This window comes from Aedes aegypti, chromosome 1 (assembly GCF_002204515.2).
Source record: "Aedes aegypti strain LVP_AGWG chromosome 1, AaegL5.0 Primary Assembly, whole genome shotgun sequence".
Taxonomy (NCBI): Eukaryota; Metazoa; Arthropoda; class Insecta; order Diptera; family Culicidae; genus Aedes; species Aedes aegypti.
The window spans coordinates 35,549,771-35,567,854 of record NC_035107.1 but is presented as its reverse complement, the minus strand read 5'-3'; the positions used below and the strand labels follow the sequence as shown (position 1 = coordinate 35,567,854).

General features: G+C 42.2%; 1 protein-coding gene across 19 annotated transcripts in view; it reads left to right on the top strand.

Moving 5' to 3' along the window:
- Positions 1-17,835, top strand: part of LOC5578702 (guanine nucleotide-releasing factor 2) — a 256,070-nt gene extending 238,235 nt beyond the window's left edge. For 16 of the 19 annotated variants that reach the window (XM_021839408.1, XM_021839406.1, XM_021839404.1 and 13 more), the window contains 10 exons: positions 3,133-3,379; positions 4,325-5,138; positions 5,515-5,683; positions 6,024-6,047; positions 15,305-15,473; positions 15,542-15,910; positions 15,980-16,132; positions 16,194-16,319; positions 16,692-16,823; positions 16,887-17,835. In XM_021839408.1, coding sequence (XP_021695100.1) covers positions 3,133-3,379; positions 4,325-5,138; positions 5,515-5,683; positions 6,024-6,047; positions 15,305-15,473; positions 15,542-15,910; positions 15,980-16,132; positions 16,194-16,319; positions 16,692-16,823; positions 16,887-17,028 — 2,345 coding nt within the window. In that variant the 3' untranslated portion in view covers positions 17,029-17,835. The remainder of the gene's footprint in view (positions 1-3,132; positions 3,380-4,324; positions 5,139-5,514; positions 5,684-6,023; positions 6,048-15,304; positions 15,474-15,541; positions 15,911-15,979; positions 16,133-16,193; positions 16,320-16,691; positions 16,824-16,886) is intronic. The other 3 variants (XM_021839410.1, XM_021839398.1, XM_021839411.1) reach the window with 2 other exon arrangements.
- Positions 17,836-18,084: the final 249 nt, after the last annotated feature.

Here is an 18,084-nt window from a genome sequence, read left to right as displayed (position 1 = left end):
AAATTCTTGACCATTTCTTCCGCAGAAATTTTTACTTTTCTTGAGCGGAACAGCATACTTAGCTTTAAACGCTAATGGGAAGTATGCACTTCAACAGAAAAGTAATCGCCTATCTCGATGTGTGGGAAATTTCTTGCAAGAAATGCTCAAGAAAAGCATTTTTCATTGATCTCAGTGCGCAGTTGAAAAGAAATGTTAATTTAAATGGAGCTCACTGTAAAATATTACTTGGCCATTTCTTGCGCAGAATTTTTTACTTTTCTTGAGCTGAACAGCATACCTAGCTTAACAGTTGGCGCCAGCGGCGAAAAGTACAGAGACAGACAACAATCTTTCGAACATTTAGTTTCTTTCACTGGCCAACCGAGCGACGACACTGTTGTTTGCATTTCACTCACTGATCGCGCTACGCAGGATTCTCAAATTTCTCAAACTTTCAACACAAGCGCATGGAAGAATGGTAGTCGGAGAACTGTCAAAACGTATGGAAAATAATGAAAAACGTAAATTACTTGAAAAAAGTACTGATTAGAAATCAAGTGTAAAGTGAATACATATCTTTTTGTGTTTAGTTCATCTTCCGTGGTGCTTTCTTTGCTTCAGGATATCGTTTTTACTATCACTGAAAAAGAGCCATTTATTGCCTTTTCAGTTTTGAATATCTCCCTTTTGATTATCATTGTAGGTAGCATCAAAGGCACCCTCAATATCCAAGAAAACACCCAAGCAGGATTCCTTCTGAGCGAATGCTTTCTCGATATCGTATACAACTTTGTGCAAAAGAGTCACAGTGGACTTTGGGGTCATGCACAAATTACGTCACGTTCAAAGGGTGGGTGGGGGGTGGGTCAAGCCAAGCGTGACAAGCCGTACAAAATTTTCGAAGGATCCATACAAAAAACGTGACAAGGAGGGGAGGTCGAAAAAGTCGAAATTTAGCGTGACATAATTTGTGTACCATCCCTTTCCAGATTGGTAAACATGTTGATTCACATGAAGAGGCATGTTTGCCAAATAAACATCACGGATGTGATGATCGATAATGCGTTCCAGACATTTCAGAAGAAAAGAGGTCAGACTGATTGGTCTAAAACTCTTCGCTTCTTCATACGACGCACGTCCTCCTTTCGGGATAAACTTTACAGTAATATCACGCCAGGATCTGGGAATGTACCCGGTAGCAAAACTGCTTACAAGTAGCTTTTTCAAAACATGTTTGATAAACTCAAATCCCTTTTGGAGCAGAACAGGATAAATCCCATCCGCTCCTGCAGATTTGAAAGCTTAGCTTAGCTTAGCTTAGACTGACTACACATATCAATGGTTGCTATTCCGTGATTGACCGAAGTCAGTGAAAATGCACAAAGAATCAACTAGAAGTTCGGCTGGGATTGGCAATAATCTTCTTCAGTGTGCATAATTCAGTGCCTCAATAACGGCGCAGGCCACGTCCTTGCAGTCAGGTGGGAATGGGGGAAGGAATGTTAGTGTGTGACCTTTGCTATTTGGAGACCGTGTTTGCCTCTGCATCTCCACAAAGGTTACTGGGAAGGATGTTTGTTAATCGGAAGGATCGTTGGGTCACAGGATTCACTTTGATAAGCGATTAGACCATGATAAACAATGATTTGTGAGATATATAATGCTTATATGTAAATATAAAATTTTCATTTGATATGAACAATTTCTATGTAGAGGAAAATTATGCCGACACTTGAGGTGACGAACCATTCAAAGTTTGTTGAACAAATACCTTAACCCTCTAATACCCAAATTTTTATTTTCGATTTAAATATTATTTTTCGTTATCTAAAATCGTTCTAAACACGTTCTGGGCAATTATTTTTTTTTATTCGTGAATTTTTGAATTTAGATTTTTGATTTTTATAATTTTTATTTTTGAACATCCCTAGCTTTTTTCATTTTTTTTTTTTGAAACCTTTTCTGGTTGTTGATTTTTGGCAATAATAAAAATTTAAATTTTAGCGATACTTTTAAAAATATTAAATTTTCAACTTTTTTTCGGAGCGTATTTTATTTTCCGTGTAACTAACGGAAAAACAGGTTTGAAATTATTTTGATACCGCCAGGCTCTTCTTTTGTGATAGGTCAATCGTAGAAAAATATAAAAGGTATGATTTTTTATATTACACGTTAAATTAACCCCGGGCATTTATAGGTTATATAAGAATACAATTTTTAAAAAATATTCAAAAATACAAAAAAGTTTCAAAATTCATAAAAAACTTTTCTTACATGCGTGTCAAGGTTTAAGCCAAAAATAAAATAATTTTGATTTCCGAGCTACGAAAAAATACACAAAATTCCAAAGTGTACCCCGTCTAAAGGCGGGGTTGGGTATTAGAGGGTTAATGTAACATTTCTACAGCTGTCAGGGCGAAAGCATGTGTTATTATATTTTACTCATTTGAAAGGAAACAAAAAACTCGATTGGTTGGGACATCATAGAACACTCTTATTCTTATGCCGACACTTACAGTGGCGAACCATCCAAAGTTTGTTGAACAAAGTGAACCTTTGTTTGTTGAACTAAGTGAAACTTGTAGTGTCGAACCATTCAAAGTTTATGTCAAAAAGGTAGTTGGCATTTTGTATGGAGTGGACGGATTTGGATTCATGTCTTAGATGTACGGGTTTCGATCCCGCACGGTAAGAAAGTAACAAGCCACTTAGACGCAACTATTTGTCCTAGTTGATGATATGGTGGTCGTAGTGGAAAAAAGGGCTCAATCAGCATCTGAGCTCTAGCATAGGCTAGTTTCAATTCATTCACTTGTTATTCCCGAGTTCAAGTGTTAATCTAGGTAAACGATGCCAAATCAGTGGAGTAGCAGACCTTCCTACCATCTAAAATAAGCTTCTTGTATTGTACGGCGCGCGTGAACTTCGCGCCAATAATTAAAGCATTCAGCTAACATTTTATGCCTAATGTCTCATTACCCAAAATTGACGAAAACTCTTCAGATCCAAAGATTGTTTTCTGTCTGATTCGGACTGAAAAGAATGGCTTCAAAGTCACTTAACACTGAAAATAGCGAATCGTCTCGGTGAACAATACAAATCATTGCTCTTCCTACATATATTACCCCGTCGCTCTCGTTCTCCCAACAGTTATGGCGTACATGGAGATATTCGGCAGTGCGACGCACAACCAGGAGTTTATGCGACACTCGGTCCATACGTACAACCTTTCGCATCACTCGGGCAGCAACGATGGTCAACATCATCATCATCAGAGTCTGCATCTTCATCAACAGCAGCAGCAACAGCACCAACAGCATCACCAGTACCAACAGTCGTCCATGTCGATGACCAGCGGGACCAGCAGTCATAGTCTCAGTCATAGTCAAACCATGAGGTAGGTTCTTAGATTATAAGGGTGTCCCAAAAGGTCATGGTGCTCAATGCTAAAATGCAAGTTATGCTTATAATATATTTTGAAAATGACATTAAAAAACTGTTGTTTCCATCCTCGGTCAATACTCCGGGGCAAGAAGGCAGCTCGCATAAAAAAAAACGAAATTTACTCAGAAAAACCAGTTATTATATGCTTGTAAAATCCAAAAACATTATCTTAAACTTCTTTTACACAAAAAAAAAAATTTCTGGGAATTTGCTAAAAATATATTTAAATCTTTGTTTGTTAATATGAATTATATAAAGTGGATACATAGGATTATGTTACATGTATTACAATATTGTTATATAATTTCGTGTTTTTCCCTAATTTTGAACAGGGCGCTCATCTTGCCCTACGGGTGCAAACTTTTTTGGTCTACTCAAAATAATTGGAATATTTTTCAAATTTGTTACAAGTAATGCCTCAGATTGTCTACCAAAAATTTTTCTGTAACTATGTGGCCAAAAAACTATGAATGAATATCTTACGCAATAAAAAAAAACACTTTTTAATGATCAAATCATATAAAAGGAAATGTTTGGATTTCAATTTACTTTTTGACAATATTTACGTAATAACGAATAGGGTACAAAGCTACTTGGGCACTTCCATGTTTCACTTTGACATGCGGCCGTCTGAAACTTTGCAATAAGAGGCAGTTCTTTACTAAAAAATATTATGGCCGAATATGAGCTCAGTAGCTTTAAAAAAACACAGCCGAAGTGAATCAAAAGTGCCAAGAATTTATGAAAAACATAGTTAAAAATCTCACTATGAAAGGGTGCTCATTTCGCACCGCCCACCCCTATCTTAAATTCTAGGAATGTGCACCATGACTTTTCAAACATAGATTTCTATATCACCCTAGGGTATATGCATTTTTATTTAACTAATTCCTCGCAGTCTCTCTCCCTCGCGGAACGCCGCCCCTCCCATATCGCCGCCGAGTTCGCCCGGTCTGAACGTCAAACCACCGGCCCTGCCCCCGAAACGGCAACGGATCAACAGCAAGACCCCGAGCATCACATCGACCCCGCCAGCTAGTCCCAAAGTATTCGGCGGTACCGATCAGCAGCAGCAGCCATCGTCTCCCTCGCCATCGTCCCACTCGCAAGTCCTGAACAGCTGTTCATCGCCCTCGCCATCGTCGTCCTCGGTCGGTACCCTGCTACCGACGCCCCCGCCAAAGAACCAATCCCTGACGAATGCGGCTGCTGTATCAGAAGCGACAACACCCGTGACCAAAATCAAGGTATCGCCCGTGTCCGGGGACGATCCTCATCACGCGCCATCTAACCGTAGTACTACTCCCACTTCTACCACTACCCACAACGCTTCCTCGAACTCCTCTCCCCAGCAGTATAACAATTTCCATAACAGCAGTAGCAGTAACAGCCATAATAGCAAGTTAGCTAGCAATAACCTTGGCGGAGGAGGGAAGCCATCGGGGTCCGACGAGGACTATCTGCACCTGTGTGATACAACGACGGCCACCCGCCATCACGCAAACCATTCGCGATCGCCCTCGGATGCGACCGCCGCGAATCTCAATAGTCCTAGTAACAATAGCAGTAGTAGTAATCTAGTCAACAGCAACAGCAATAATAATAATAGTAATACCAACGCCTCGGACGGTTCCCAAGTCCCGAGGAAGAAGGACGACCCGGAAGGCGACGACGACGAAGAGGTCGAAGTGGTACTGAGGCGACATAACAAGGTGCTTAGAGTTAAAGTATTTCCATTTTTTTTTCGGGGGTCTAACTCTAGATGGGATTGTCTTTTCCGGGTTTTCTAACTTATTCTGGGCTTTTGCTTGGTGTTGGGCGGGATGGGTATTCAAGTTCGGTGAAATACGTGATTGACTATATTGACTTTATAAGAGCATTGAAAGTTGGAACGTAACGCCAGAAAATAGAAGTTGTTATTTGTATGTCACGATTTCATCGAACTTGGGAGCTTCATTTTCAGTTTAGTTTAAGTATTGTATGATATGGTTGCATGCTTTGTTAGATCTTAAACTGTTTGTACAAATGCCTATGATACCTACTATCAGCTCATGTTAATACAAAATTTTCTGCCACTTCCCTCTCCAGAACGGCATCACTGTGATCGAGCAGCAGTCGTCGCTCAACCTGATGGAAGAGCTCGACGTCAGCAACTATCTGGTCTTCAAGAAGGAAAACGAAGACGGTCCGGACGTGAAGGGTGGCCACCCGGATGCCCTGATCATCCACGCCACCAAGGTGCAGAAGATTTCCGACGGTAAGTATTGCTGCTGCACGCTCTCGATTGCCCGTTTTGTGCGATACCTACATCGTTTCCGGCACAGTTTTGCGCTGAAAATTGTTCCCAATAATCCGCTAGAAACAAGAACTGCAGCAAAGCATAATGCATTGATTTTTGATTGGATTTTTTAAATTGTTTTCTCTCGTTTTTTTCCGCTCTGTTTTTCTCTAATAATTGCTTACCAAAACTCACCACAACCACCAATCGTGCGCACTAATTGTTGCAATTTTATCACCGTTTGTTTGCCACAATTATTAACAAAATCCCCGAATCCCCAAATCATGTAACAATCCGTAACACCTTTTGCGTTTATCAGTCACTGATGAGTTCTTAGAGGACGGTAAGAGCACACAAACCGGTGCGAGTTGAGTAACGCTCACACCCCCTTTTTTCTACTACCATGTGCCTATCAATTTTGTTTTGGTTTGAGATAGTCTTTACAGTTTGTTTGATAGTAATTGTGTGTTTTAGTTGCAGTGTTCTATTGCTTTGATACAAGCTCAGTAGGTTTAAAAACTTTACGCCTTGTCTTCCAATTATTTCGGCTCATTTTTTTTAAATATGTTTGTGATATCATGTACCTACGTTCTATTTTTATGCCTAACAAACCTTTGCCAAGAAATAGAAACAAAACTCATGATTTCTTATCATTGTCAATATTTACTTCGAATTCTAACGACCTACTGATCCATTAAAAAGAAAGATCAAACACAAAATGTTCAAATTGAGTCAAAACACACTAGCTTGTGTGATTTTTTTTTTTTTTATAAGGGGGAAATCTTCAAACAGATCCCCTGAGAATGTAACTCAGGGAATGCGAGGATGACGCACCAACGACGACCCGCTAAAACCAGCCTATGCACTGTGCTTGAGCAATTCTTTTAGAATTGCTCAAGTGGTGAACAGTGCATCGACATGACCCTTGGACTCAGACCCTTATCTCCCCGGAACCACCACGGTATTTCTTCGGGAGGGACAAGTCATATAGCACGTGAAGCAGAAGTAGCCTAGGCAAACTGCTTCTCCTAACCGACTTAAACAATGTTACAAGGGACCAGCCTCAGCAGGGCTAATCCTCTGCAGCCAACTTTTGGTCGGCGCGCCATAGGCGCTGCAATTCTAACATAATGTGAGTGACAGCCGTAGTTACTGCAATCCAGCACTCGGCATCCGCACACATTCTCTCTATTATATTGTCGGGGGACGTGTCCCCTCCGCATGTAGTAAGCATGCGACCTCTCACAACAATGAAACGGGGGCAATCGAACACGACATGCTCCGCTGTTTCCTACACACCAGCACAATTGGGGCACGCAGGAGATTCTGAGTGCCCGAACCTATGCAGGTACTGTCTATAGCAACCATGTCCTGACAGAAACTGCGTCAGGTGGAAGTTCACTTCCCCATGGTTTCTACTATACCAATCTGACATATTTGGTATTAGCCGATGGGTCCATCTAGCCTTAGTGGAGTTATCCCATTCCTGCTGCCAGCTTCTGAGCGTTTCCTCTTTACACGTGTCGCGGACTCCTCTGGTACCTCTTTGGTTGAAGCATTGAACATCTTCCTTAATGATGAGCCCGATGGGCGTCATCCCGGCCATGATGCACACGGCCTCTTTAGATACCGTCCGGTATGTACTTGCTACTCTTAAGCACATTATCATGTTCGTGCTTTCCAACCGCTTTAGGTTTCTGCTCGTTCTAAGCGCTTTTGACTAGATTGGTCCTCCATACCTTAGTATAGATAGCGCCACGCTTGCCAGTAGCTTGCGTTTGCTGGCAATTACAGCAGAGCTGTTAGACATCATCCTCTAAAGCGCCGCTATAGACGTAGATGCCCTTTTACAGGCATATTCAACATGGCTAGCGAAGCTGAGCTTGTCATCGATCATTACCCCAAGATGCCTAAGGGATCGCTTCGACTCTATGGTGCAATCTCCTACCGAGATGAGCGCCCGTTGCTCGGACTTGCGGTTGTTGACCACCACCACCTCAGTCTTGTGACGGGCCAGTCCTAGTTTTCTAGACTTCATCCATTCCTCAACTATGGAAATAGAGTGCGCTGCTGTCAACTCTACTTTCTCCATCGATTCACCATAGACCACCAGTTGATGTCGTCGGCGAAGCCAACAATCTTAGAACCCTTCGGAAGAGGCAGCCTCAGTACGTCATCGTACATCGCATTCCATAACAGTGGGCCCAGGATTGAACCTTGAGGTACTCCCGCGGTAATTCGAACGCTATTCTGTCCCTCCTTTGTGTCATACAGTAGAATCCTACCATCAAAATAGCTTTCTAGAAGCTTACACAACTGCAGCGGTACCTTGGGACGGTGAAGTACGTGTACTATTGCTTCCCAGCTTGCGCTGTTGAACGCATTCTTCACATCCAGAGTGACAACCGCGCAGTAACGGATGCCGCTCCTTTTATTCTCAATTGCCACCTCAGCTGTCTGAACGACCGACTGGATAGCGTCCAGAGTAGATTTGCCTTTGCTAAATCTAAACTGGTTGATAGACAGGCTGTCCGCACTCTCCGTATACGGCACTAGCCTGTTGAGAATCAACCTCTCCAATAACTTGCCCGTCGTATCGAGTAGACAGATAGGTCTATACGCCGACGGTTCACCTGATGGTTTCCCCGCCTTTGGTAGTAGCATCAATTTCTGTCGTTTCCATACATCCGAGAAGATTCCTTGATCAATGCAGCGTTGCATTGTGATTCTGAACATGTCTGGATCCGCGTTCACTGCCGCTTTTAAGGCAACATTCGGGATATCATCGGGTCCCGGTGCCTTGTTTGACGCGAATGATTTCACGACTTCTGCCAGCTCTTCGTTCGTCACTCTCGCCACTTCTTCTCCTTCATCTGCCGCATACGGCGCTGGGGGGCCATGGGCTTATGGGATGGTGCGGGAAGAGTACATCGATTATCGATCGCAGCAATTCGGGCGACTTCTCTTAGGGCGCTATGGCACCTTTGGTCTTAGCCATTACCACTCTGTAGGCGTCATCCCATGGACTAGAATTGACACTCTCGCATAGACTATCAAAGCATGCCCGTTTTCGACTCTTGATTTCCTTTTTGACAGCCAACTTTGTTTCTCTGAATGCTGCACCGCGTTCCTCTCTTTGTGGTTCTGTGCGTGCGCGTTGCATTCTTTGTCTAGCCCGAAGGCAGATTGCTCGAAGATTTGCAATTGATTCGCACCACCAGTACACCGGCGGCCTGTTTTCTCTAGGAGGGGCTTTTCTCGGCATGGAAGCATCACACGCTCGTGATATCATAGCAACTAGCTCTTCACCGTTTAGGTCCAGAGTGTTTCGTTCGCGCCTCAGGGCTTCAGTGAATACTTCGCCGTCGAAGCGCGCTGTTTTCCATCCTCGGGCTTGAGTCGAGGGGATTTTTTTTTATTACCGTACGGGTTTGGGCCGAAGGGTCTCAGATTTTCATGAAACTTTTTCCACAGGCAGGGCTCATAGATATATGAATAAAAAAAATTGAGAAAAATTCAGTGTTGCCTATTTTTCCGGAAAACTCAGGTGGAAATTTTTTGTTTTCCCTTGACACTACTTACTTTAAAAAATCATAACTCAAGAACGAAGCATCGTAGAAACAAAGTTTTTATATGAAAATTTAAGTAAATTTTCTCAAAAATCAAAAAAAAAATGAACTGGAAAAAGTTTTCCACAAAATTTTCCACCGTTGGGAAAATTCGCAAAGAAAAGCCGGAAAAACTATGCCCGAACTCGTGGAAAATTTTCAAAAAAATATTTTCGAGAAGGTAGTTTTATAAGCTTTAATCACTGAAATTTTTGGAATGCACTTTTTTTTCGTTTTTGAGTTATGGCCAATTTTGTGAAAAATGTCCAGATGTGTCATATAAGACTTTTCTTTGAAAAATCATAACTCAAGAACGAAACATTGTAGAAACAAAGTTTTTATATGAAAATTTAAGCAAATTTTCTCAGAAATCCAAAAAAAAATATGAACTGGAAAAAGTTTTCCACAAAATTTTCCACCGTTGGGGAAATTCATAAAGAAAAGCTGGAAAATCTATGCCCGAACTCGCGGAAATTTTTTAATAAAATATTTTTAAGAAAGAAACTTTATAAACTTAAATTCTGGTAACTTTTAGGATGTACTTTTCTTTAGTTCCTGATCTTTGGTCAATTTTGTAAAAAATGCAAAGATTTGTTTTCAAAGAAAAGGCTAATATGGTCATTTTTCACATAATTGACCATAACTCAGGAACAAAAAAAAAGTACATCCTAAAAGTTACTAGAATTGAAGTTTATAAAGTTTCCTTCTCAAAAATATTTTAATAAAAAATTTCCGCGAGTTTGGGCATAGATTTTCCAGCTTTTCTTTATGAATTTCCCTAACGGTGGAAAATTTTGTGGAAAACTTTTTCCAGTTCATATTTTTTTTGGATTTCTGAGAAAATTTGCTTAAATTTTCATATAAAAACTTTGTTTCTACAATGTTTCGTTCTTGAGTTATGATTTTTCAAAGAAAAGTCTTATATGGCACATCTGAACATTTTTCACAAAATTGGCCATAACTCAAAAACGAAAAAAAAAGTGCATTCCAAAAATTTCAGTGATTAAAGCTTATAAAATTACCTTCTCGAAAATATTTTTTTGAAAATTTTCCACGAGTTCGGGCATAGTTTTTCCGGCTTTTCTTTGCGAATTTTCCCAACGGTGGAAAATTTTGTGGAAAACTTTTTCCAGTTCATATTTTTTTTGGATTTTTGAGAAAATTTACTTAAATTTTCATATAAAAACTTTGTTTCTACGATGCTTCGTTCTTGAGTTATGATTTTTCAAAGTAAGTAGTGTCAAGGGAAAACAAAAAATTTCCACCTGAGTTTTCCGGAAAAATAGGCGACCCTGAATTTTTCTCAATTTTTTTTTATTCATACATCCATGAGCCCTGCCTGTGGAAAAAGTTTCATGAAAATCTGAGACCCTTCGGCCCAATTTGTACGATAATAAAAAAAATCCCCTCGAGTTACATCGCGTTGCTGTCCGCCCGCCTGGTATTATACTATAGCGAATCGATTGATGATCGCTATGAGTATAACCGTTACAACGCGCCAGTTCATGGTACCTAAAACGTTAGGACTACAAAACGTCACGTACCCACATTTGCCAGCTCTACATTTAATGCGGCTAGGGATTCCAACAATAGCTGGCCTCTTTGATTGGTGCAGCGGCTACCCCACTCCACTGCCCATGCATTAAAGTCGCCAGCTATCACTACTGGCTGCCGATTAGCTAGTTCGGCTACCATCCTGTCGACCATGTGGGAAAATTCCTCAATCGACCACCTTGGGGGCGCGTAACAACTGCAATAGAACACGCCGTTGATTTTTGCTATCGCAAAACCGTCATTTGAGCTAGAGACTACTTCTTGGTTTGGGTATTGTCCTGTCGTCCCTATAGCTGCTAGCTGTTGAGATCTATCCGCCACTCAGTTCCCGTTGTTGGCTGGTGTGCGGTATGGGTCCGATAGTAACACCACGACAGTCTTGGTTTCCGACACTGACTGCCAAAGCAGCTGCTGGGCTGCATCACAGTGGTTTAAGTTTAACTGTGTTGCTTCCGTGTTGGCTGCTGTGATACTCCGCTTGTGCCAGGAGATTTGGGTCCGCCCGTTAAGTGTCCGTTGTCTGCTCTGTCGACAAATATTAGGCACTTAGCGATTTGCTTAGAGTCGCTTGCCCTATGGCTTTCGGTGCCGCATTTTCTACACATCTTACTTCTGTTGGGACCATTGCAATTCCACGACTTATGGCCCTTCCCGAAACACTTGAAGCAAACTTCAGGAGGCTGTTGTATGCTCAGCCGGCAAACCGACCAGCCTACCTTGAGTATGCCCAAGTTCTTCGCTTTGTTGGCTACTGCGACCGGCAGTCTGATCGCCGTCACCTGGGTGCCCTGCGGGCCCTTTCTAAGGTGGATGGCCTTACTGACTACGTCGATGTCAAACTGCTCTTTGAGGGCAGCCGAGACCTCCGCTGCATCGGTGACCTCATCCAGATGTTTACACAGGAGAGTCGCTTCAGCAGTAAGGGATCTTACATCAACCTCGTCGCCAAGTACTTCTTGTGCCAGTTGCTTATAGACTGCACCCTTTTCCTTGACGTCCTTCTTTAAGACTAGGATCATTTTACCAATCCTAGTTCGCCTTATGCTCCGCACATTTGCGCCCAATGGCGTTAGCTTCTCCGTGCTTCGCATCGCCTTCAGAACCTCGGCGTATTTCGCTTCCTCCGTTTTGATAACGAGGGCTTCGCCTAAATTCCTACGTTTCGCTGTTTTCGGTTTAGCGCAATCCTTGGGCTCCGTTTTCAGTTTCCTCTGTTTTTTCTTATTTCCAACTCGTATCCACTGGTTGCTGTTGCCTTGCACCCGTGGTTCCTATCCTCTTGATCGCGGAGTTTGGCTCGTGCCAGCTTTTCCTCCAGAGCGGACGGCCGCGTAGGTCACTTTTCCCTTAGCAACCATACGTCTTTTCGCCACGTATTCATCCTCGGATGGTATTCGCGTTGCCTGTGAAGGTAAACACTTCGGTCTGACACGACCTAGTGTCTTTTTGACCTTCTACCTTGCCAAGGAACCACGGCTTTCTCGTAGTCCTGCTTTGCAGCTAGGAGTGATTGTCGCAATTTCAGTAGACTTGTTGTCAAGTCTTTGCTGATATTGCTTTTGCTCTTAACAAACTCGGTCACCTGACATGTTGCACTGGAGCGGCCAGTGCCTGCCGTCGTCTCAGTATCTTGGCTTTTGCCCACACTGTTTTCAATAAAGTTGGTCGCCTCCTTCCTTGGCGGGAACCTTAGCCGGTTACTGATAGGTGCAGAAGCCTCTCCTTCACATTCCGCTAGTTGTTTGTTTTGGTTGATCATCTCTTTTGGGTCCCCCTAAGAGCCGCTATCCATCTCCGCTGGAATAGTTGCCTTTATGATCCCATGGTTATCTATGCAAGCAGGGAGGCCATGCTAGGGTTGACATAGTCCTTTATGGGGTAGTATGTTCAGAGCCGGATCGGCGCAGGTCAGGTAATGGCATCTGGGCCTACTCCCGCCCAGTTGGAACAACCAGGCGACGGATTTGGAACGTACTCTAAGGCCACGGTTATACGGGACGGGGGCAGCCTGCGCCATTAACCCACTCGCCGTTTCGGGCCAGTGTCACCCGATCCTACTAAGGGAGTAGAATGTAGCCGCTGTCAGCCTCAAATCATATTATCCAGTACATATACCGTTACTTGTCCTTTGTCGTGCGCTGCCAGTATACATAATTGGGGCCGTACTGGCGTTGGTCCCAATGTGCTCCAAGCACTCCTACTCGTAGATCCATGCCTTGTTCGTTTGTATCGCGACCAGTATGCCATAATCAGGATCTCACTGGCATCAATCCTGATGTGCCGGTTGGCACTCCTGTTAGTTTGGTCTAGGGTACTTTAAGCGGCACTGGTCGCTGTGACAGAGTTGGATTCGGATTTTTGTGGTTTTTATGAAGGTTCATCAGAGCCCACTGCGAATTTCACCACATCCTAAGCAACTCCCCAACTCGCAGAGGTCCTGGGGGGGGGGGTCCGTTAAGCCCCTGGACTTTCGTTCCTGCTGCCCCAACAGAATACACTGTGTAAAACGCATAATGCGAAGCCATAAGGGTGAAAATTTAAACTAAATTACAACATCTTTATAATCCCATCCTTATTTAGCCTCAGGTTTGAGACTGAAGAAGGGCAGCCGATTATCTCGGAGAAACACAAGGTCACCTGCACCATTGCTCCGGGTAGCACAGGAAGGGCACAATACTGGAGAGGGCGCCCTGGTACTCCACAGGCTCCGTTTGCGGTTAGGTTTTTTTGGACCCCCAAACCATTCATTCTTAAGCACGGTAAGCTTAAAGCCGCATGAATTAGGGGTCACCTGTGAGGTGGACTTTTACCACCGGAACAGGCAGTTCGTAGTGTTAATTCTTACACACTAAACACACTACGGTGAATTTCACCGTAATCTCAACAGCTGAACAGTTCGGTGAAATAAAACACCGTATTTCGTCGGAATTTAACGGTGATTACGGTGATTTTTTACCGAATACTGTAAAAAGTTTCCGTACTCCGTTAATTTATTTCACCGAACTGTTCAGCTGTTGAGATTTCACAGGAATCTGTAAAATAATTTAAGTGTGTAGCCAATTGAAACAACCGCTACCGACACTACACGGCTATCTAGGCTGATCGGGAAAAGGAAGTTAACATTGATGATTACTCCTGACGTGCCCAAACAGCCGATTTGTGTGAAATATATTGAGCGCCAATGGTTAAGTTGCTATCATGAATTCTAGCCTTTACTATTTTTTTACTATGAACGAAAGTTATTACACTACAAACAGTTTCTGTTTAGTTGAGTTTAGATTTATTGAATGAACCCTAAATAAAAAATTCCACATTAAAACCGTTGCTAGAAAAGGCTGAACTTCGGAAAATGTTCTTCAATTTTTGCTCATGTAAAGCATGCTCATTTCATTCATCAAACAATGTACGTGAGGGACTGTTGTAGGCAGTGATACAAAAAATGATAAATTTATATTTTCGCTGGATTTTTTCCTTTGACTAGAAGAGCCTTTGGGGTAATCCCTGGGAAGCGAACTATTCATAATAAATATCCTTGCAGGAGTTTTTAGCGGAATTGCCGAAACATTTTGTGGAAATATTTTTTGGAATATCGAAGAACAACAAACCTGGAAGAATTTCATTGGACAATCCTTCTAAAGAAGTTACTGCGAAAAAAAATCTGAGAAATGTCAAGTAAACTTTCTTCAGTTAAAAGGAGGTTCTTATTGATCACTCAGATGATAAGCAGACTCTGTCCCAATTGAGATGTAGAGCTAAAGGAAGTCTTGGTTCCGTTAATGAAAAAATATTAGAAAATTGCAGGAGACGCCATTGAAAGATATATAGAGAATTCTCAGGATAAATTCATTAAGGAAGAATTGGCTGAATGTCGAAAGACAAAGAAAGAAAGCAGAAATTAAATTAAAACCAGTGTCGTAATTTTGAAGTACGTATGTCTCGAAATATCGATGTAATTGAATTCGAACACATACATTTTCGAATTTCAGTCAACTCGCCATAACTCGATATTCACTATCTCGATATCTAAGGTGACATATTTGCTAAATATCTAAACGATCGATGATAACTCGAATGACAAAATCGATGGGTTTTGTGAAAAGTGCTTATTTGAAGATTTTTTTACAATATTTGGATATCATTGTGTAATGAGTTACGTAATGAACTAGCATTGCGTAACTAAAATCGGTTTGCGTAATGATTCTTACGATTGTTATTCCATAATTTGCAATAGTCATTTGTATGTAGAATTTAAACTAGAATTTATAAGTTTTGCTTGATAGTTCTGAATGACGTTGATGATATGCTCAAATGCACGTACCTTCATTGATACGCTTAGTTAATCCAGTTTAGTCATTTTTAACTCCACGCATCTAATAATTGCCTAATATTCATTTTCCAATCTTAACCAATCACGACAACAATATTCAACTGAAAACAGCCTACGGCGAAGCATTCATCACGACCTTCCGCACGTTTATATCGCCGCTGGAGCTGATCCAAAAGCTGACCTACCGGTATTCGCTGTTCCACTGTCAAATAACCGACGGCAAACAGAAAGCTGCGAAGGAATCCTTCTCTCTACTGGTTCGAGTGGTCAACGATCTGACGTAAGTTACATCCACCTATTCGAGCTCTCGGAATCTCTTATGTCACGCCTTTCAAAATCTCTGTCCAGGTGTCCGGATCTATCGCGTCGGTTGCTCGAGATCCTGATGAACTTCGTGTACCAACTAGTCTGCGCCGGCCATCTGACGATGGCCAAGCTCCTTCGGGTGAAGCTGATCGAGAAGGTCTCACTGTACAAGCAGAAGCTTCCCCGGGAACCCAATCAGGCTCCTCCGTCGTCGCGCTCGGTGATGACATCGCCACCCACCCTGCTCGATCTCAAATCGGCCGAAATTGCCGAACAGATGACCCTGCTCGATGCGGAGCTGTTCCACAAGATCGAAATCCCCGAGGTGCTCATCTGGGCCCAGGAGCAAAATGAGGAACGGTCGCCCAATCTGACCACGTTCACCGAGCACTTCAACAAGATGTCGTACTGGTGAGTTTGAACTACCAACGCTTCGTGGGTTCTTTGGGGAAGTTTTATTAACGGGTGATTCTCCTGCAGGGCACGGTCGCAAATTCTCCGTCAGGAAGATGCCAAAGATCGCGAGAAGCACGTGATCAAGTTCATCAAGATCATGAAGCATCTGCGGAAGATCAACAACTACAACTCGTATTTGGCGCTGCTGTCGGCTTTGGATTCTGCTCCGATCAGGCGGTAAGTGTAATCTGGTTTCATGGAAGTCGATTCAAGAATTTAATGTGGTAATTCTTTTCAGATTGGAGTGGCATCGGACGATCACGGAGGGTTTGAAGGAGTACTGCGCCCTTATCGATTCCAGTTCCAGTTTTCGAGCGTATCGGCAGGCGCTGGCTGAAACAAATCCCCCTTGTATTCCGTACATGTAAGTACATATTTCAAAACAGTCAACTATTTTTTAACTAGATATTCTGCATATCGAAGCCTGCATAGCCTGAAGTCTCTAAAGTTGCTAAAGTCGCTACCATCCGTGTGTCTTCTGCCATTTCGCTATTCAGGTGTTTATCGATCTACTTTCACCTTTCAACCACATTTATTCGTCAAGAAATATGCTTGCTAATTATGGCAGATTTCGGGTCACAGAACTACGTTCTCGCGGAATGTGTTAAAATTTCTCCTCAGATAGTTGTAAAAACGTTATCTAGGAATGATATGAATTCGATTAAAAATTGAAAATTATTAGTTCATTCGTATTTGAAGCTTCCTTATAAACGATTTTCTATATTTTTTCTTTCAGTGGTCTCGTGCTTCAAGATCTTACTTTTGTTCACATCGGAAATCCAGATCTGCTTCAGGATGGATCCATTAACTTCTCGAAACGATGGCAACAATACCACATAGTGGTCAACATGAAGCGTTTCAAGAAAGGGTTAGTACAGAACAAGTCTTCTTAGTTTCAAATCAAACTTTTTCCTGGTTTTTTCAACCCCAGCTCGTACCAGTTCAAGAAGAACGAGAAAATCATCGGCTTCTTCGACAACTTCGAGAACTATCTGGACGAGGACGCCATGTGGCAGATTTCGGAGAGCATCAAGCCGCGGGGAGGGCGCAAAACCAACGTCAACAGCAATTAGTACAAGTTGAACTGTCTCAAAGGCAGCGACGAACACGAACAGGTGATGATGGCTGAGCAGCAAAGGCAACGACAGGAAGCGGCCCCAGCCGGGACCACCGAGGTCCAGCTCCGGAGGAGAGACCGATGAAGTGCAACAATCAGCCGGAGCCACGACGAGAACCAAACTTCGATGGGGGAGAGAGGAGGTATTCACACTTTAATGCCAAATATGTCGTTGTTTTCGCGTGATGTTACTTTTCTTTCTGTCCGTTGCGAAATTCGAGTTTTTCTTCGCTTTTCCCTTCTGAGTTCGAAGGAAGGGAAGTTCTGGGCAAAGTATTGTTATTTTAGCTTTTTATGAACCCAAATTTGGTTTTAGGACAATATTTGTATTGAGATTAAATTGACTCTTCGGTCGCGTCTGTTTTATATGACTGCTGAAGAGAGCGCTAACAAATCGAGTGAAATTGTGAACTATATATTTTTTTATTTATATCGTACCATTATACCTATACACATCCACACCCAAGTATGAATATGAAGCATTTTCTTAGGTAAAAGTATTGAATTTTTGTAAATAGCGACCAGGCAAGCAAACCAATTCGGTGTTGTTATGTGGTAGTAGTGAGACAGTAACAAGAAATGAACACATGAATCAAAATATCAAACCCAATAGTACTCACACTTCTAGCGAACGAAGATAAACTAGTGATATGGTAACACCCAATACATCTACACGAACACACATACAGCACATACAAAAAGTATAACGCAAAACAGCCAAAAACAGAAATCTGAATAAATTTCCTTTTGTTTCTGAATCATATCCATGTGTCTTTTTTGTGTTTTAGTTTAGATTTCCTTCGAAAATTTTCCCTTTTAATGTCTTGTTAGTATGTTTTACTGTGTTATATTTGTCACATTCTTGTTTGATGTGTTTTTCTCAACTTCCACTTATTTTTCATCTCTTCTTGTCGGTGATTGTTTGTTTGTTTCTTCCCAATTTGTTGTCCGTCTTCGGCTATTACTCTTGAAACATCAACAACACAACAGGCACGCATGCCCAAGATAGTAG